Source organism: Mirounga angustirostris, unplaced genomic scaffold (assembly GCF_029215605.1).
Source record: "Mirounga angustirostris isolate CCGP_5_RB_7025 unplaced genomic scaffold, mMirAng1.0.hap1 SCAF_1, whole genome shotgun sequence".
Taxonomy (NCBI): Eukaryota; Metazoa; Chordata; class Mammalia; order Carnivora; family Phocidae; genus Mirounga; species Mirounga angustirostris.
The window spans coordinates 208,726,186-208,745,857 of NW_026991709.1; the positions used below are offsets into that span (position 1 = coordinate 208,726,186).

The 19,672-nt window shown below is 54.4% G+C and overlaps 1 protein-coding gene across 8 annotated transcripts in view; it reads left to right on the top strand.

Moving 5' to 3' along the window:
• COL5A3 (collagen type V alpha 3 chain) overlaps window positions 1-16,713 on the top strand; it is a 36,886-nt gene extending 20,173 nt beyond the window's left edge. For 4 of the 8 annotated variants that reach the window (XM_045863056.3, XM_054504931.2, XM_045863055.3 and 1 more), the window contains 36 exons: window positions 58-111; window positions 848-892; window positions 1,131-1,184; window positions 1,309-1,353; window positions 1,698-1,751; window positions 1,850-1,903; window positions 1,993-2,046; window positions 2,180-2,287; window positions 2,447-2,536; window positions 2,789-2,842; window positions 3,633-3,740; window positions 3,846-3,953; window positions 4,040-4,093; window positions 4,547-4,600; window positions 5,264-5,371; window positions 5,446-5,499; window positions 5,704-5,757; window positions 5,872-5,925; window positions 6,061-6,114; window positions 6,658-6,765; window positions 7,397-7,450; window positions 7,620-7,673; window positions 7,974-8,027; window positions 8,216-8,269; window positions 8,440-8,547; window positions 8,716-8,769; window positions 9,357-9,410; window positions 9,601-9,708; window positions 9,983-10,036; window positions 10,117-10,152; window positions 10,589-10,642; window positions 11,255-11,471; window positions 11,553-11,665; window positions 13,407-13,475; window positions 15,404-15,643; window positions 15,731-16,713. In XM_045863056.3, the coding sequence (XP_045719012.1) occupies window positions 58-111; window positions 848-892; window positions 1,131-1,184; window positions 1,309-1,353; window positions 1,698-1,751; window positions 1,850-1,903; window positions 1,993-2,046; window positions 2,180-2,287; window positions 2,447-2,536; window positions 2,789-2,842; window positions 3,633-3,740; window positions 3,846-3,953; window positions 4,040-4,093; window positions 4,547-4,600; window positions 5,264-5,371; window positions 5,446-5,499; window positions 5,704-5,757; window positions 5,872-5,925; window positions 6,061-6,114; window positions 6,658-6,765; window positions 7,397-7,450; window positions 7,620-7,673; window positions 7,974-8,027; window positions 8,216-8,269; window positions 8,440-8,547; window positions 8,716-8,769; window positions 9,357-9,410; window positions 9,601-9,708; window positions 9,983-10,036; window positions 10,117-10,152; window positions 10,589-10,642; window positions 11,255-11,471; window positions 11,553-11,665; window positions 13,407-13,475; window positions 15,404-15,643; window positions 15,731-15,877 (2,838 nt within the window). In that variant the 3' untranslated portion in view covers window positions 15,878-16,713. The other 4 variants (XM_064571471.1, XM_064571481.1, XM_064571478.1 and 1 more) reach the window with 4 other exon arrangements.
• The last annotated feature ends 2,959 nt before the right edge of the window (window positions 16,714-19,672 follow it).

Below are 19,672 nucleotides of genomic sequence, written 5' to 3' on the forward strand. Positions count from 1 at the left end.
CTTTGCCCCCCACCTACTCCTCACCCCAGTCTTCTCTCTCTGATTCTCTCAACTCAGGGGTCTACTGGCTTTCCCGGGCCCCTGGGGCCATTAGGAGAAAAAGGGAAGCGGGTGAGTCGTGATCCCGGGGTCCGGGGAGAGGGTAGGGCTTGTCTGGGGGAACATGTGTGGCTCTGCAGGACAGTGGGGAGGCCCCTGGGTGGCTGTATCCAAGCCCGGAAACACTTGTCTGCACACATATCCCCAGACGCAGCGCAGGGCCCATGTAGGTGACCCCACCGGGCATTCCTGAACGTGTGTGCCAGTGTGCATGGACCTCTCAGTGTGGGTCGGAAGGGGTCTGGGTGCTGCAACGTGTGGGCCTGTGGTAAGCAAGGACCCAGGCCTGCGTGCACGTGTGTGACTGTGGACGTAAGTGTGTGTGCGAAAGCGTATGGATATGCACACACATGCACGTCTGTGTGTACGGCTGTGCTTATGAGGACCGCGTCCTCCTGTGAATCCATGCGTGCACGTGTTTACGTTGAGTGTGCACGTGTGCGAGGGACAGATTGCACGAGGAGCTCCGGGTGTCGACCCGAGGCTGCGGGTCACCTAACGTGTGCTGCTATGGCATGCAGTCTGGGAGAAGTGGGTGTCCTTCTGGGCTTGTGTTTGGACCCTGTAGGTGCAATCACAGGTGTAACTGGGTGTCTGTGATCTTTGCACAGTGAGAGAGAGAGAGAAAGGCTTGTGAATAAACGTGCAGCAGACCTCTTTCTGGGTCTGTGCCTGGATGCATCTGTGTGCGTCAGGTCTTTGCATCATAACTTTCTTCTGCTTCCCCCTCACCTGATTTATTTTCCAGGGGAAGGCGGGGCAGCCAGGCCTGGAAGGAGAGCGGGGACCACCAGTAAGAAGATGGCTCCCCCATTCTGCCGGGCCTGGGGGGGGGGCAGGGCTGGAAGGAGGGGCTGCGGGAGGAGAGGCAGTGGGGAGGTCGTACGTGGGCAGGGCAGCGGGTTTGGGTTACGTAGGTGTCCCTGGTAGGGCAAGGAGGAGTCACAGAGGGAGGGGCCCCAGAGGACGCGGGCTCATCTCCTAGGCTTCCCCCACCTCTTGCTTCTAATCTTTGCTTCTTTTCTACTCAGGGCTCCCGCGGAGAGAGGGGGCAGCCTGGTGCCACCGGGCAACCAGGCCCCAAGGTATGGGCTGGGCGGGTGATCAGGCTCCCATGCAGGCCCCCTGGCCCAGGCTCCTCAAGGCCCTCTAGGAAGCCCTCCCAGTTGGGTTTGTCCTGCAGCCTGAATCTTATCCATTGTGTCCTAGGGCGATGTGGGCCAGGATGGGGCTGCTGGGATCCCTGGAGAAAAGGTGAGCATGTGTCACGTCCAGATGGGAGACAAACCCAGGAGGGAGGGAGGCATTATGATGCAGTGGAAGGAACCCAGCCTCTAAAGTCCCAGCTCTGCCACTTGACTGCTGTGTGACCCTGGGCAAGTCACTCGACCTCTCTGGGCCTCGTTTTCCCCCTCTATGAGCTGGGAATACCACAGTCCCCACTGCAAAGGGCTGCAGTGGCACAGGACATGACTGACTGCGTGTCGCGCATCTGGCCCCATGCCCAGTGGGCAGAAAGTGTCAGTAGGCTTGTCCTTATGTGGGGCTCAGGGGGCCAGGCCAGAGGGATGAGGCCATGGTTTTTGGTTCCATTTCAGGGCCTCCCAGGTCTGCAAGGCCCTCCTGGATTTTCTGGGCCAAAGGGTCCCCCTGTAAGTGAGTGCACCCTAATTGGGGGTGGCCTGGAGGGAGCCAGGGAGTGGGGAGACTCCTTAGTCATGCCTCGTCTCTCTCCTACCTTGTCCCCCAGGGCCCCCAGGGGAAAGATGGACGTCCTGGGCACCCTGGTCAGAGAGGAGAATTGGTGAGTGGCCTCTGGACTTTTGACCCCTGGCCTCATTAGGCTCTCTAGTTCTTCCTCCTGTGTGACACCCCTTTTAATTTTTCCCCCAGGGCTTCCAAGGTCAGACAGGCCCACCTGGACCAGCTGGTGTCGTGGGTCCTCAGGTCAGAACGGACCCCACAGGTCTTCCCAGTTTTGCACCAGTTGGGAGATATGTGGGGGGAAGCGCATCTCAGACAGCCCCCCCCCCTCAATGCTGGACCACCTCCATTCAAGATAAGCTTCCTTCCTCTTCAGGGAAAGACAGGAGAAGCTGGACCTCTGGGTGAGAGGGGCCCCCCAGGCCCTCCTGGACCTCCCGGTGAACAAGGTCTTCCGGGCCTGGAAGGCAGAGAGGGTGTCAAGGTGAGACCCTGCCCCCTAGGAAATCTCAAAGTTTCCTCAATGGCCCCGTGCCACCCCAGGCCTCAGAATCAACCCCATGGGGGAGGGGGCCCAGATTCACAGACTAGGAGGAAACACTCCTTCTCTGGAGCCTGACCTTCCTCCTCTGCACTCCTACAGGGGGACCTGGGACCACCAGGACCCCTTGGGAAGGAAGGACCACCTGGACCCAGGGGCTTCCCGGGCCCCCAAGGAGCCCCTGGGGACCCAGTGAGTATCCTTTGGAGTCCCCTCCCTCCCACAAATGTACCTGGCTGGGCTGTGAAGCGGAGGAGGAGGGGGGCTCTGGGGGGGACATGGTGGTGGCATCCTGGGGACAACCGTGAAAATAAAGGAGGGACCTGGAGGAGATAGACCCCTGACCCTCAGTGCCTAGGAAGGAGGGGGGAACTGTGAGCCTCCAGAAGACAGGACCTGAGCACACCCTTGGGCGTCTCTTGACTGAATCATCTCCTCCCTCAGGGACCTATTGGTTTAAAGGGTGACAAAGGCCCCCTGGGCCCCATTGGAGCCAACGTAAGTGTAACCCCATCTGCTGGGTGGGGGGCAGGGTGGAAGGGCCTTGGGGCATCTGGGAAGCTGGGCATTGCCATGATTAAGTCCACTATTTTGGGTGCCAAACAGGCCTGGGTCACACCCATGACCTCAGTTTTCTCACCTGTAACATGGCCCCATCCGTGAGATGATCCATCCCACACTTACTGCATGCTAGACATCAACATATAAAAATCTCCTTTCTCCTGGAGCTTATATTCTAGTTGAGGAGATAAGGAATCAGTGGTGATGAATAGCACAGAGAAGGGGGAGTAGGAAGAGAGGCGTTGAAATGAGCTGGTCAAGGAAGGCCTCCTGAGAAGGTGACATTTGAGCTGAGATCTGAGGGAGGTGGAGAAGGAGCCATGCGGATATATAAGGGAAGAGTGTTCCAGGCAGCGGGAATAGCATGTGCAAAGGCCCTGGGGCTGGAGTGTGTGCGGCATGTTGGAGGAAATGGTGAGGCCTGTGGCTGGAAGGAAGAGAGTGAGGGGGTGAGTGGGAGACAGAGAGGGCAGGAAGTAATGGGGCAGGTTGTGCGGGGCCTGTGTAAGGACGATTTCCCATTTCCTGAGTAAGCTGGAAGCTGTGGAGGGCTGTGAGCAGGGGGACATGTATGCCCTGACTCAGGTGTCCCTCTAGCTGCTGTGGGGAAGGGAACAGAGTCGATAAGACACCAGTAGCTCCTTAACTCCGTGCCTGGTGGCTTGAAGGGCCTCTATCAGTGAGAACTACTTTGCTACTTTTCCTGACCCTTTACCCCTGTTTTCAGGGCTCCCCTGGGGAGCGGGGGCCACTGGGCCCAGCAGGAGGCATTGGGCTTCCTGGCCAAAGTGGAGGCCCAGGCCCTGTTGGCCCTGCAGGCGAGAAGGGGTCCCCGGTGAGTGCCTGCCCACTACATTCCTCAAGCATCCTCAGGACCCCACATACCAGGACCTTCCCTCTTCCCTGGCCCCTGACATCCCCACTTCCACTCCCCCATCAGGGTGAACGTGGCCCCCCTGGACCCATAGGCAAAGATGGGATCCCAGGGCCCCTGGGGCTTCCCGGACCCCCTGGATCTGTTGGGCCGTCTGGCGAGGATGGGGACAAGGTGAGCGTTCATGGAGAGGGAGGGCCTCGGGGTCTCAGGGTATGGAGAGTCCAAGTTGGTCCTCCCTCATCCCGTTTCCTCTGCAGGGGGAAGTGGGCCCCCCTGGTAGCAAGGGGAACAAAGGTGACAAAGGGGATGCGGTGAGTGTGGGGCCCCAGGGAGGGAAATGGTCGTGGGGGAAGACAGAGGGATGTGAAGGATGGGGTGGGTAGCTGGGGCCCTGAGAGAATGGGAAGGGTGCTGGGGTATGACCCCCTCCTCTCCCTTTCCTTGGTGGCATCATTCTCTCTGTCTGTGACTCTGCATGGCTCTGAGGCATCGCATCCCCAGCTTCCCCCCAGGACTTCAGCCACAGTGCACAGCGTCTGTGAGCCAGCTCAGTCCCTGGAGGGACTTCTGGGGGAAAGTCCTGTTGGGCCAAGCTCAGGATGATGTCTGTGTCTGATCCTGTCGGTTGATGGCTAGGAACACAGGGCTGTACAGGAAGCAGCTGTTGCTTCCTGGTAGGTGGAGTGGGAGGCAGTGATTGTCATCTTGAGTGCCCTCCTAATCTTGAACTTGAGGTGTTTTTTTGGCTGTGTTCCCTCCACCAGGGCCCACCTGGACCAACAGGAGTACGGGGTCCTGTGGGACACCCAGGCTCCCCGGTGAGTGCTCCTGGCTTTGTGACCATCCCCTGGATCCCAGATAGGAAGGGACAGGGTTCTCCACCATGACCCAGACCCAAACTCAACCCCAATCCTGATCTACCCCTCCATGCTGACATCCAACAGGAACTACCCCTAGAATCTGACTCAATCCCAATCTCAACCTGAATCCTGAAGGTCCTCACAGTCCCAGTCTCAACCCGACCCACGACCTTAACCTCAATCCCAACTCAAACTTTATCTACAAATCTGAACCTTGACCCCATCCTACCCTTAACCCCAACTCTGACCCACCCTCCAATGCTGACCCCAAACCTGAACTCAAACTTTGAATCTGACCTTGGCCCCAACCTTAAACTCAACCCTAAATTCCATCTCAGCCCCATCATGACCTTGACCTCAACTCACCACCCAATGCCCATCTCACCACCCAATATCCATATGAAAACTTTGACTCAACCCTTTACTTAATTCCCAAACTTTGACCCTTAGTCTGCACCCCCAACGCTAAGTCCAACCCTGACCCTTTCCAAACTTAATCCCAACCCTGACTGTAATTGTTAACCTCAGTCCTGACTTTGACCCTGAGCCTATCTCCTGAGCAGATCTCCTAACTGCCTTGACCCAGACCCTACCTGTGCCCTGCTTCTGTCCTTCTCCCAGGGAGCAGATGGGGCTCAGGGACGCCGGGGACCACCAGGCCTCTTTGGGCAGAAAGGAGATGACGGAGTGAGAGGCTTCGTGGGGATGATTGGCCCTCCTGGCCTGCAGGTGGGTGTCTGAGTTTGGGGGTGTGGCCTCTTTCCCTGCACTCTGTGCTCCAATCTTTCTTCTTCTTTCCACAGGGGCTGCCAGGTCCTCCTGGAGAGAAAGGGGAGGTCGGAGACGTAGGGTCCATGGTATGGACAACCTGGGGCAGGTGGGAGGGGGAAGAGGATAGCAGAGTGGTGGTGGCCATTACATCAGTTTTGGGGGGGTGGTGTCACAGGGCACGTTGTCATTTTAAGGTGATGCTGGTCACCAACATTAAGGATGGTGTTTGTGGTTAGTGGTGCCTTTGGGGAGTCATGAGGTCACTGGATGCTATGCTGACTGTCCCACAGGGTCCCCATGGAGCTCCAGGGCCTAGGGGTCCCCATGGCCCCAGTGGATCAGAGGTGAGAACTCGGTGGGGGGTGGGGCAGGATGCCTGAGAGGTGGGGTCCTCCATTTCCCAAAAATGGGCTGTTGGGATCCCACAGTCCCACTTCTACCCCTTGCTGTCTCTCCAGGGCCCTCCAGGGCTGCCTGGGGGAGTTGGTCAGCCGGGCGCTGTGGGCGAGAAGGTGAGAGAAAGGGGGCAGGGGGCTGCCTAGGGTGGGGGAGACACAGCCAGTCCTGCTTGGGGGTGGCTGTTCTGGGGAGCTCCTCCCTGTCTTTCATTATCAGACCTCTCCCTACCCTGACTTTGACTCCTGCAGGGTGAGCCAGGGGAGGCTGGAGACCCAGGACCCCCAGGAACCCCAGGCATCCCTGTGAGTGACTGTGTCCTATACCCCTGCACCCATCTCAGGGAACCCCTGACCCCTGGGCATCTTGGGGCACCCTGACCTCTGGGCAGGTCTGAGTCAGCCACTGACTCAGGACCTATGGGTATCCCCAGTTATCTTGATGACAGGGTCCTGGAAGGTCTCAGTTAGGGCTGCTACATAGAGTTCTTCAGGTTGTACACCTACAGGAGGGTGTGGGGCTGGGGGTGCAGGTGAGGGCTCAGATCCAAGCTATGAACCCGGAGTGGGGGATGAACTTCCCAGAGGGATCCCCTTTCCTAACTCACTCCAGTGTGGCATGTGGGCTAGACCAGCCTTGGTCATGATCTCTGAGCAACTGGACCATCCTGGCCCCTGACTCTGATAAATCCTAGATAACCTTTGACCTCTGACCCTTTGACAGAGGGTCTAGCTCCTCTGACCCCTGGCCCCAGGAAAGTCCCAGACCACCCAGATTCCTGAGTCCAGGGATGCTAACCCTTTGAAGAGTCCAGGCTATTCTGACCTCTGACCTCTGTTTCTGCAAAGGGGCCCAAGGGAGAAATTGGTGAAAAGGGGGACTCAGGCCCATCTGGGGCTGCTGGACCCCCAGGCAAGAAAGGCCCCCCTGGAGAGGATGGAGCCAAAGGGAATGTGGTGAGTCCTGGGAGAGGTGGAGGCAGAGATCGGGGAGGGGCACTTATGTCCACTTGAACCTGATCCCTAACTTCTATCGAGGGGTTCTTCCTCCAATGTGCTGATTCCCTGAGCAACCCAGAACGTGGCTGAATACTGAACGAATGGATGGTTATATGTCACTGTATGGGGTGCAACTTGCTCCCACACGGAAAGATTCTGAAAGTGTTGGAACCGTTGAGACTGACGCCTGGAGTTGGGGCTGATGTGGGATTTGGCCTTAGGGCGGAGGTTGAGGCCCTCCCCCCATCGTGGTGGGGCTTGGGGTGGGGTGGGAGGGCAGTGAGGAGCTTCAGGGTCTATGGAACCTCAAGTTGGATCTGACCCCTTTTCTGAGGGTCAGGCCTATCTGTGAGTCCCGAGCTAGGAGTTGCCTGGAGGACAAAGTGAAGTGATGCATGTCACAGGCTTAGCTCAGACCTGTACACATTAGACTCTAGAATGTTCACTCTCCCAGGGTGGGGATTTTGCGTTTTGTTCACTAGCATATCCTCAGCAGTCCAAGCTGTGCTTGGGGGCAGTTCATCTGTCAAATAAATGAACGAATGCCCGATAATTCAGAGAGGTGATTATTCCTCGTTCTGTCTTCCAGGGCCCCACTGGGCTCCCAGGAGATCTAGGACCCCCCGGAGACCCTGGAGTTTCGGTGGGTGTGAGGTGCCCCCCTACAAGCCCCCACATATTCCTAATTCTTTTCCCATCTCCCCACCCTCCACAGACTTGGGCAAGGTCAGTGGAACAAATAACCTTCACGTTGCCCCCCGTTTCCCCCCCAAATTCTTAAGTGCCTTCATGATCCCTGCCCCCCCCCACAGGGTATCGATGGCTCCCCAGGAGAGAAGGGAGACCCTGGTGATGTCGGGGGACCGGTGAGTGGGGGAGCAGAGGATGTGGTGCTGGTAGAGGGGGGTTGGGGTGGGTGAGTGGGTGAACTGGGGTGAACCGGGGGAGTCAGAGGAGTAGGTGTATGAGGTGCCCAGGACCCCTGTAGATGCACTTGCTTCACCTCTCTGAAGCTTCACCATGAATGTGAGCAGCTTCAAGGAGGTGGGAGATGGCTGGTTGGCATGATGTCTGGGGAAGGCTGTCTGGATCAGAGGCATCTTGAAATATAGTCACACTCGACCAATGTGAGCTAATACTATCCTGCTGCTATTATATATCTGTAGGGTCCACCTGGGGCTTCTGGGGAACCTGGCCCCCCTGGGCCTCCTGGCAAGAGGGTGAGTGAGACCTGCCTCCTGGCTGTCCTGGCTCCATCCTTGCCCCCCCCCATCTCCACAGGCCCCCATTCACCTCCATAGGCCCCCCTCACTCCCACAGGTCCCCCTAATCCCCACAGACCCCTATCATCTCAACAGACCCCCTTTACCCCCAAAGCTCCCCCCCCACATACTCTTTCCCTCCTCAGGGTCCTTCAGGCCGCATGGGTCGAGAAGGCAGAGAAGGGGAGAAAGGGGCCAAGGTGAGTACCCCCCACCCAGGGAAGTGTCCCTGTGCGGACACTCGACCAATAGTTGGACCATCAGAATGGGTGTCCCAATACCCTCCTCCTCCCTGATGGTTGTTGACTTGGAGGTCAGGAGAAAGTTTCCCTCTGACTCTTTCTGCTCTTCCCTTGCCCTGGTCTATCAGGGGGAGCCAGGTCCTGATGGACCCCCAGGGATGACAGGCCCAGTGGGGGCTCGAGGGCCCCCCGGACGTGTGGGGCCTGAGGGTCTTCAAGGGATCCCCGGCCCTGTGGTGAGTGGGGTGAGAACAGGGATGGGGTGGGGTGGGATCAGGCCCTCTCTGTGTGCTATCCTATACTTTTTCACCCCAATCTGGAGCGGCTGACCCTGGCCGGGGGGTGGGGGCATCCACACTGAGTTCTGGCTGAGGGCAGCATTCCCATGTTCTGCTTCATCCTAGGGTGAACCAGGTCTCCTGGGACCTCCTGGGCAGATGGGCCCTCCTGGACCCCTGGTAAGAGACTTCTTTGTCCCTCATGTCCTGGCACTGAGAACCACACTGGGTGTCCAGAGACCGTCTAGTGACTGTGGGTCTGGTGGTGCAAGCTGACCCCTCACTGACTATCCATCTCACAGTCTACCCTGACCATCTATACTAACCATCTATTCTGACCACTTATCTTGATGGTCTACCCTGACCAACCACACTGACTCTCCATCTTGATGGTCTATCCTGACCAACCACACTGACCCTCCATCTTGGTGGTCTACACTGATCATCTACACTGAGCCTCCGTCTTGGTGGTTCATACTGACCACAGTGACGCTCCATCTTGATAGGCCAAACTGACCATCTATCTTGCTAGTCTACCCTGACCCCCCACACTGATCCTGACCACTGACCATTCATATTGGCTATGCTCCAACCCCTTCATTATCCCTTGTCATTCCTCCTCTCTCCTGACCATCCCCATGACCCCATCCCTGGTAGTTCCCACTTGAAATCTGGGTAATTTCCTATTTGACTATCCCCTAATCACCCACATGAACCTTGAGATTTCAAGTTTGAGTCTCACTAACTGAGCCTCACCCTCGTTCCAGGGGCCCTCTGGCCTTCCAGGATTGAAGGGGGATGCTGGCCTCAAGGGGGAAAAGGTAAGGACATGTCCTTCCATTATTCTCCCTCCATCTCCTCCACCTTTACCTCCCTCCCGGGCCAGAGGGCTGGCAGGTTGGGGTCTCCTCTGCTCCCACACTCACTACCCCAAGGCTCTAGAAGAAAAATCCACCAGCATCCCCCCCCCACCATATTTCTTTCCCCATATGTACCTCTCTTGTCTTCCAGGGCCACATTGGATTAATTGGCCTCATCGGCCCCCCTGGGGAAGCTGGTGAGAAAGGGGATCAGGGGTTGCCAGGCGTGCAGGGCCCCCCTGGCCCCCAGGGAGAACCTGTGAGTTCTATCCCAAGTGGGAAGAATGTGTTCAGAGGAAGGGGTGGGTGGGGAGGCAGAACTGGGGCTTATTTGGAGACTGCACGTTTGGGAACTGGGTCTAGAATGATAGGGGTTGTGTCTGGGGAAAATGAGGGGCTCTATCTGGGGATATGCAAGCTGGACTCTGTGTCTGTGGCTTGTTCTTTCGAGGGCACTAGAGGCTTTTCTGGGGGATGTGCCTGGATCATAGGGGTGAACCCCATCAATGATGACCTTGATGTCCTTTCTTTAGGGTCCCCCTGGTCCCATCGGCTCTCTGGGCCACCCTGGGCCCCCAGGCATGGTGGTGAGTAAGAGGGGTTTGTGGGGTGGGGTTACCGTGGTGGGCCAGCTGGGACTCCAGCCCTCCCTGTCTCTACCCCACAGGGTCCTCTGGGACAGAAAGGCTCCAAGGGGTCCCCGGTGAGTATATGCTGTCCCTTGGGCTCCCACATCCCGGCTTCCCGCCCCCTGCAACTTCACCACACCTCAGTGCCTTTGCATTGTTCATTTTTTCAATCAATCATGCGTTCAACGGATATTTATTCAACACCTACCGTTGTATTTTATCAAATCTGAGATGCCATCAATTGTAAGATGCGCCATTATTTTAGAAACTACTATGAACGAGAGCAGTTTTGACAAGGAGACTATGATTTGCCGAAGATGTTAAGATGTTGATTTCAGAGATGTTAAACTATGGAAAGAAAATGTGCGTTTTATCCTTGGTGCTAAACTGTGCATGTCCTTTGCCCAGGGCTGTGTGCGTGAGTGTGCGTGTGTGTGTGAGTGTGTATGTGTGTTGGCAGGAAGGGGTCTCCATAGACAGAGTTCACTCCCAAGTGACTTCTCCCTGCAGGGATCCTTTGGTCCCCGTGGCGATACTGGCCCCCCGGGGCCCCCTGGCCCCCCGGTAAGTTCCCCAGGGAGTATGTTGGAGAGTCCCAGGGGGTTCCCCAGTGCCCAGAACTGGTTGGGGCACACAGCAGGTGTTCAGGGTGTGCAGGTGGGGAGGGAGGTAACTTGAAAGCTGAGGGGGGGTCTGGGCTGGTGTTGGGGGTTTAGGGGGACACCCATGGGGGCTCTCTGACTGGGTCTCATCTTGCTTGGCTCTGTCTCCCCGACCATCTCTCTCTCCCTGTCTCTCTCCATCTCTTCATCTCTCCGGGCCTTTTGCTGTCTCTTCCAAATACTTGTTCCCTTGTTTTGTCTGTTTCTCTCCTGCGCGCGCTCCCTCTCTCTCTGCTTTCCTTGCCTCACCTGTGGATCTCCCTTTCATTGTGTTATTACTTTGGCTTTTCCCCATCTCTGGGTCTTTCTGTCTCTCCCTCCTGTGTGTCTGTCTCTGTCTCTGTCTGCTTCTCCATCTCCCCCGCCCCTTTGTGTATCTCTCTCTCCCCTTTCTTATCGCTCCCCCCCCCCATGTCTTGCTACCTCCCATGTCTCTCTCATCTTGGCTTGTCTCTCTTCCTGTCTCTCCTCCTGCGTCTCTGCTCTCCTCCCCCCCATCCCCACCCCTGCTCAGGGTTCCCCAGCTGAGCTTCATGGGCTGCACCGGCGCCGGCGCTCTCTCCCAGGCCCAGGGGCGTTAGAGGCCCTGGAGGGTGGCCTGGAGGAGGTGCTGGCCTCACTCACTTCACTGGGCTTTGAGCTGGAGCAGATGCGGCGCCCTCCGGGCACGGCTGAGCGCCCGGGCCTCGTGTGCAGTGAGCTGCACCTCAACCACCCGCACCTGCCTGACGGTGAGGTCCCTCCCTGGCCGGGTGGGCAGGAAGCCCGTGGGGTCCCGCCCCTGCTCACTCACCCACCTGGCCCTGCGGCAGGGGAATACTGGATTGACCCCAACCAGGGCTGCGCGAGGGACTCGCTCAGGGTTTTCTGCAACTTCACGGCAGGAGGGGAGACTTGCCTCTATCCTGACAAGAAGTTTGAGATGGTGAGTGCCTGGAGGAGGTGGGGGAGAGAAGGGGCTCCGGAAGCCATCCCCAACCCCCCATCACCAAAGGCTATATCCCGCCTCCCCTCCCTACCCAGCACACATACCAGGCTTTGTCTGGGACCTTACCCTTCCTTCAACCAACATTTATTGAGCACCTGCTGTATGCCAAGGCCTGTGAAGGGCTGGGACTACAGCAGAGAGTCAAAAAACAAAACAAAACAAAACTCTGCTTTTATGGAGCTTACCTTCTATGAGGAAAGATAGACCAAAAAAATCTAGTAAGGGAAGTGGAAATGGTGGCAAACCTTTCAATAGGGTGTATGTGTGCCAGGCTGTTCTAAGCACTTGGCTGCATTAGCACTGAGTCCAGTCACCTGGTGTGGGGGACAGGTGCCATCATTCCCAGAGAGAGAAGCTACGGCCCAGAGAAGTGATGGGATTACCCCAAGGCAGGCTGGCTCCAGAGGCCCAGCCCTTAACCACCACCTCTTGACCTGCTATCTCATAGGTCCACCGACTCATTGCCCTTTAGGCTGCGGGTTGGGAGGTGAGACCGCGTGGTTCCCCAGGAACACTGGGGTTCTCTGTCAGGGAGCCCTGAGCCTCAGCCCCCCACCTCAAGCACCAGGCTCAGCAGCGTAGGGCCCCGGGCGAGCAGCGCCAGCTCTAGAACCCTGGGTGGGGATAGAGATGGCACCTCAGTCTTTTTCATCTGTAAAATGGGGATCAAGACAGTATCTGCCTCAGGATGGTTGTACAGTTGAGGTGCTGATGCACCTGTCAGGAACGCTGAGAAAACACGGACTTGTGGAGCTGTGCTCTCTACGGCCGTAGGACCTGTAGCCAGCCCAGAGCCTGCAGAAATGCATGCTGATGGCCTTCTTATTGCTTTTTTTTTTAAAAGATTTTATTTATTTATTAGAGAGAGAGCACATGAGAGGGGGGAGGGTCAGAGGGAGAAGCAGACCCCTCGCTGAGCAGGGAGCCCGATGCGGGACTTGATCCAGGGACTCCAGGATCATGACCTGAGCCGAAGGCAGTCGCCCAACCAACTGAGCCACCCAGGCGCCCATTCTTATTGCTTTTTGTTATTTTTTGACCGTTCAGAGCCCTGGTTTAGTAGGGCTCTGAACCCCCCTGCCCCCCATGGGAATTTAGACGAGCTCAGACTCCCAAGTCATGTAGGACTTGACATCTAAACGGTTGCTGGTACCTGAAGTCTGAGCTGCTCTCACCAGCTCACCTTTGTCCTGCCCAGAGGTGCTGGGGACAGGACCGAGGAATGAATGATCCAGGGTTGGGTTCCCCAGACACAGACCCTGAGACAAGGATTTGAGCGCAGGTCATTGATTTAGGTGGAGATCTCAGGAGGCACCGGGAGAGCAGAGGAGGGAAGTGAGAGGGGCTGGGGGAGGCGACCAATGCAGATTAAAATGTCACCATTGGGCACTAAAGGCTCAGTTCTACTGGGGGACTTCCAGGACACCGGCAGGAGAGGGAGCCGGGCGTTTATCCACCAACTCTTATCAGTCATTGGTTGAGGGCTGCCTCAGAGGGCAGGGACCCCCAGTCCCCTGGGCTGCCCGGCACACCAGCCAAGCTCACGTCTGTGGCCAGACAGCAGCCCAAGAGTCCTGGCTATAGAGGCTGCAGCTTTCAGGGTGGGGAGGTAAATGCAGGGAAGACCTCGCTGGCACCCAGGGCGTCTTCTACGCTGACTACCCCCTCCCATCCCCAGGTAAAAATGGCCTCCTGGTCCAGGGAAAAGCCGGGAAACTGGTATAGCACATTCCGTCGAGGGAAGAAGGTGAGTTGCTGGAGGCCGAGGTGGGGGATGGTATGAAAACTGGTGGGAACTGGTGCAGGGGGAGTTGGAGGAAGGGCTCTGAGGGGTGAAAGGAGCAGGGAAGACTCAGCCCTGCCTTCCTGGTGATTGCAGGCTTGGTGGAGGTGGCAGATTGGGGGTGGGCAGCATCAGATGTGTGATGGAGGAGGCGCAGGGTATGGTGGAAATCCAGAGGTGTGCTGAAAGTACCAGAGGCTTCCTGGTAGCAGTCACAGATCAGCTGAGGCCTGTACAATGAGCTGGGTCAGCAAGTTAGGGAGGACAAGGAAAAGTGTTGCAGGCAGAGGGAACAGCATACACGAAGGCCCAGAGTTAAAAGAGGGTCTGCTGAATTTCAAGAGAAAGCCACTTGCTCTGCTCTAGAAAGTGTGAAGGGGAGTGTGGTAAGAAAGGAGGTGGGGGAGGGGCGCCTGGGTGGCTCAGTTGGTTGGGCGACTGCCTTCGGCTCAGGTCATGATCCTGGAGTCCCAGGATCGAGTCCCGCGTTGGGCTCCCTGCTCGGCAGGGAGTCTGCTTCTCCCTCTGACCCTCCCCCCTCTCATGCTCTCTCTCTATCTCATTCTCTCTCTCAAATAAATAAATAAAATCTTTAAAAAAAAGAAAAAGAAAGGAGGTGGGGGAAGTAGGTGAGGGCTAGACCTACCTCCCCCAGAAAGACCTGTAAGCAGCAGGGAGCCATGGAATGTGTTTAAGTGAGGGAAGGACCCAAATCTAATCTCTCTGTTAGAAAAGTGCCTCTGGGACTGGTGAGGATGGGGTGGAGGAGACTGGTATGTTGGTCCAAGAGAGTGAAGAGGTAGTCCAGGCTGGAGCTGGTGCTATGGGGGTGGGGAGGAGGGCATGGCTTGGAACATCTAGGAGGGAAGTCCATAGGACCTAGTCATTGCTGAGATGGAGGGCGGGAAGGAGAGTGTTGGTGGGCTGGTGCCTGGGGGGATTCTGAGATAGTAAATGAGAAGAGGAACAGCCTTGTTGGGTGGGGGGAACTTGGGTTCAGTTTGGGATTTGCTTATGTAACACACATGTATATGCTAAGCACTGGAAAGGTAGCAGCAAATAAAACCCAGCTCCTGACTTCATGGAGCTGATACTCCACCAGGAACATAACCAAGGAAACAGGCAGACAATAACCAAAGAAACAAAGTTATAATATAATGTGGGGGTATCTTGGTTTGGGTTCCCCCAAAACAGACCCTTTGACAAAGACTCAGTTGCAAGTACTTTATCTGGGAGGTGATTCCAGAAAATATCAGTTGGGGAACATGGAAATGATACAGAGAAGAAAAGGAAACCAGAAGGGATGTATTACCCAGCCAGTTATCTCAAGCCCATGATATGTTAATAATATATTTTATTTGACCCAGTGCATCTAAAAGAGTGTCATATCAATATAAAGGTTACTGAGGCATTTTAGATTTCTTCCCTCTGAGTTCTGCAGAGTCTGATGCATATTTTACATTTATAGCATGTTGTAATTTGGGTACTAAATTTCATTGGAAGTTCTTGATCCATACTTAGATTTCATAAAATCTGCAGTTGGAAAGGTAGATTCACATATACTCAAGTTGTTCCACACCTAAGTTTTCTGATAACTGGACTGAGGCTCAATTATTAGTTATGAATTAAATAAAGTAAAACAAAATAATTAAATAATTTTAAATCAAACAACATTGGAAGCAGTTTCCACCTCATCGGGTGCATTTCAAGTGCTCAGTGGCCACGTGTGCCTAGGGTCTCTCAAGGGAACCATGGGTGCTGGACGGCTGGTGGGGCCACCCAAAGAAGGGGACGAGGCAGAGGTGGCAGGATGGAGAGCCTGGGAGGTAGGTTCCTCAGAAAGAGTAGGGGTGACTGGGGCACCCTCACCTCCTGCTTTGTCCCACTCCCAGTTCTCCTACGTGGACGCCGATGGGTCCCCGGTGAGTGTGGTCCAGATGACCTTCCTAAAGTTGCTGAGCGCCACGGCCCGCCAGAGCTTCACCTATTCCTGCCAGAACTCTGCCGCCTGGCTGGACGAAGCTGCAGGCGACCACAGCCGCTCCCTCCGCTTCCTGGGAGCCAACGGGGAGGAGCTGTCTTTCAACCAGACGGCAGCAGCCACCATCACTGTCCCCTATGATGGCTGCCGGGTAAGGGGAGGGGCAGGAGCTGGCCGGGGTGGGGAGGGGCCTTGGCTGCCCTCCTACTAACTCGCCATTCTGTCTTCCCGTGGTCAGCTCCGGAAGGGACAGACAAAGACCCTCTTGGAGCTGAGCTCTTCCCGGGTGGGCTTCCTGCCTCTGTGGGACGTGGCGGCTGCTGACTTTGGCCAGACGAACCAGAAGTTTGGGTTTGAACTGGGCCCCGTCTGCTTTAGCAGCTGAGCGTCTCGGGGTGGGAGGGACATCGAGGGAGCCCCCGATGGGGCACTTTTGGTGCTGAGGCTTTAAAGCCATCATATTTATCGTATCCTGTGCCTATGGGGCCAGGGGAGAGTCTGCTCCTCACGGTCAAGCAATAGTCTTTCTCCATTCCGGGGGGCCGGGGGGCTGCACACCCCTGGCCCAAGAGCCCAGCTTCCTCCTCACTGCACCGAAGCTGACATACTGTAGTCTGGCTCTTTCTCCCCTCTATGCCCACCCAACCCTCAACTCCCCACCCCTGATGCCCCATGCAATGAACTCCTAATTCAGAGCTGATGAATGCCCCCCCACACCTGCCCCCCCCCCCCCCCACTCCCTGGGCAGTGCTCTCAACACCCTGTGGTGCTACCCTTTCCAATAGTTAAGCACTGGATGTCTCCTGATCCCAGGCTGGGACCCCTTCACTCATTCCTATTTTCAGGTGGGTTCACAGTGAAGGAACTGAAGTCAGACTACAGAGGGAAGTGGGACTTCCCTGGACTGAGCTGTGTGTTCCTTCTGCTGCCTCAGACCAGCTCTGAATACTGCCCCCCACCCATATCTCCCCAAACGCACCTTGCCATGCCAGGTGGGATGGGGGCCAAGATGGTGGGGGTGAATCAGGATCCTAATGGTGCTGCCCTATTTATACCTGGGTCTGGATTAAAAGGGAAAATCCCCTCTGTTGTATATTTAATCTGCTTCCTCCTTAGGGAAGGCTGGGATATGATGAGAGAGATTCTAGCATGATCCCCACTCCTCCAGGGCCATAGGGCATATTTGGCATCTCAAGTCTGAGAATAAACCAGTGAACTGTGTTCCTGTGTCTTTCATCTAGTGCTGGCTATATCTTTCTTAAGGTCAGGCTCTTGTCTCACCTGAGGTATCTGCCCCCACCCATCTTAATTGTGTCTTTTGGTAGAGGTGGCTTTGGGAGGTGGGGGCATCCAGTTCTAATGGTACTCACTGAAGACGTTGGGTCTGTTTACCAACTCAGGCCCCTAGAAGAAAAGTTGAAAATTGCCAGATCTCTAAGAGAGATCTTAAATGTTTTTGCCATAAAAAAAGAAATGGTAATTATGTGATGTGATGCAGGTGTTAGCTAATGCTATAGTAGTAATCATTTTGCAATATACAAGTGTATCAAATCAACAGGTTGTATGTCTTAGACTTACACAATATCATATGTCAATTCTATGTCAATAAAGCTGGAAAAAATTGTGAACCTATTAGGAAGACCTCAAACTTTGAAAAAGAAAGAGGAGGGGAGGGAGGGAGGGAGAAGAAGAGGGAGAGAGAATAGGTAGATCTCCATGTTGACCTTGTGTAGTCCTGGAGTCACTGGCTGAGCTGAGGGTGAGGGAATGGATCAAGAGGTGACATGGGATGTGGTTTGGGTTTGAGATAAAATGACTAGAGGTGAAACTTGTGGGTGGCAGTTCAGAAGATGAGTTGGGGGTAGAGAGAATTGAGTTAGAAGTGGAGCCTTGAGGTGAGCTGGATATTGGGGGTAGGTATTGGGTGAGTTACATTGAAAATGGATTGAAGATGAGTCTAGAGGTTGGTTTGAATGAGTTGAATGAGTTTAAGGTTGTGGATTAATGATGGGTCCGCTGAGTTGGAGGTTGGGCAATCAGTGAATTGAGGTCAGGGTTTGGAATTAGTTGTTGGATTGACATGAATGAGGGTTGATTTGGGAAGTAGGATGAATGGAGTAGAGGTAAGTAGGGGTTGCTGTGAATGGGGAGGGGGGATTGGCAGTTTGGTAAGTCAAGATGGCACCAGTTAAGATGAGAGTTGGGTTTGAGGTAGCTTGAGTTGGGGGTTAGATGGTGGGTTGAGGTTTTCTTTTAAATAGATTTATTGAGATGTAATTCACTTACCATATAATTCACCCATTTAAAGTATACAATTAAATGGTTTTCAGTATATTCACAGACTTGTGCAACATCACCACAATCAATTTTAGAACATTTCATCACCTCAAAACAAAAACCCATATCCATTAGCTGTCACTTTCCATTTCCCCAAACCTCTCAGTGGTAGGCAACCACTAATCTTTCTGTCTCTATGGATTTGCCTATTCTGGACATTTCATATAAATAGAATCAAATAATATGTGGTCCTTTGGATCTGTCTGCTCTCATTTAGCATAATGGATCAAGGTTCATGTTGCAGCGTGTATCAGTACTTCATTCCTGTTTATTGTTGAATCATATTCCATTGTCTGGATATATCACATTTTGTTTATCCATTCATCAGTTGATGGACATCGCCGAATGGAGTTGAGTTAGGAGTGATGGAGGGCTGGTGTGAGTTGAGTTGGGTCGGGTGGGCTTGCGTAGTTATAGGTTTCAGGTTGGGGTGGATTGTTTCCCCAAAAGCCAGGGCTTACCCTACTACCTCTGCCACCAGGTCCCATAAGGCCATCTGAATGCTTGTCCTGGGTTCCCTCATGCATTCAATAAACATTACTGGGTCCTAACTCTGTGAAGAATGTTGGGCTCGAATTGATTGATGCATTTATTTTTCATTCACTTGTTTCATTCTCTTGATGGTTTACTCAGTGCCACACACTGTTCCAAATGCTAGGGTAGAAGAAAGATGTGGTCTTTCTTACTCCTTACAGGATCTTACTCCGAGGGAGATAGAGAATAGACAAACATAGCTATGTAGTGTGATTTTAGGAAAATCAAACAAGATACAGAGTGATGGAGTGGTGGATATTTGAAAGCAGGTGGTCAGGAGAGATCTCACTGAAGAGGTAATATTTGAGCAGAGAGACCTGAAGGATGAGAGGAAAAGCCATGTGAAATTTGAGGAAGTATCCCCCACACAGTGAAGAATCCAGAAACTCTAAAATACTGATGATTACTCTTGAGGGGATGGTGTTTCCCCTGGTTACCTCTTCTGCTGATTTGTTGCTTTTGCTGATTTTTTCACACTGTTCTGTCAATCCAAATGTACACCCAGGCCTGCTTCCCATTTAGTTCCTCTTCCAAACATTCTTAACTCAACACATATGGTAACACCAAAGCTATGTGTTGTTTTCCTCTTCCTGAGCACTCCTAATTGAGAACGCATTTCCCAGCTTCCCTTGCAGTTAGGTTGGGGCATGCACCTGGGTCTTGGCCACAAACCTCCTGCTTGATCTTCTGAGCTCTTTCAGTCTGTGATGACCTTGGAGATCACATCTGTAAGTAAGATGGGAGTGTCTCATATGGAACTAGAAAGGGGCCAACTTCTCTGAGCTACTGCTTGGAGGAATGCTACAAGGAGACTTCCATCAAACAACTTGATTGCATTAAGCCCTTGGGATGTTTAAGGGTTGCTTGTTACAGCAGCTATTATTAATTATCCTGACTAATACAGTGAACGAATCCAGTTTTCACTGAAGGTCAGCATGTAAGCATGTGTGCAAACCAGGAGGTCCCACTGTAGCAACATCAACAGATTAGAATTTAATGTTGAATATCCTTCTCCTTAAAAGTCCTCACCATGGGGCGCCTGGGTGGCTCAGTTGGCTAAGCGTCTGCCTTCGGCTCAGACGGGATCCTGGGATCGAGCCCTGCATTGGGCTCCCCGCTCGGCGGGAAGCCTGCTTCTCCCTCTCCCACTCCCCCTGCTTGTGTTCCCTCTCTCACTGTCTCTCTCTGTCAAGTAAATAAATAAAATCTTAAAAAAGTCCTCACCATTATAAATTTGTCACTGGTGGTGTGTTCCCCCCGCCCCAGTCTGGATTTCCCACGATTCTGCTGCCCTCTTCCATCTTTCCCT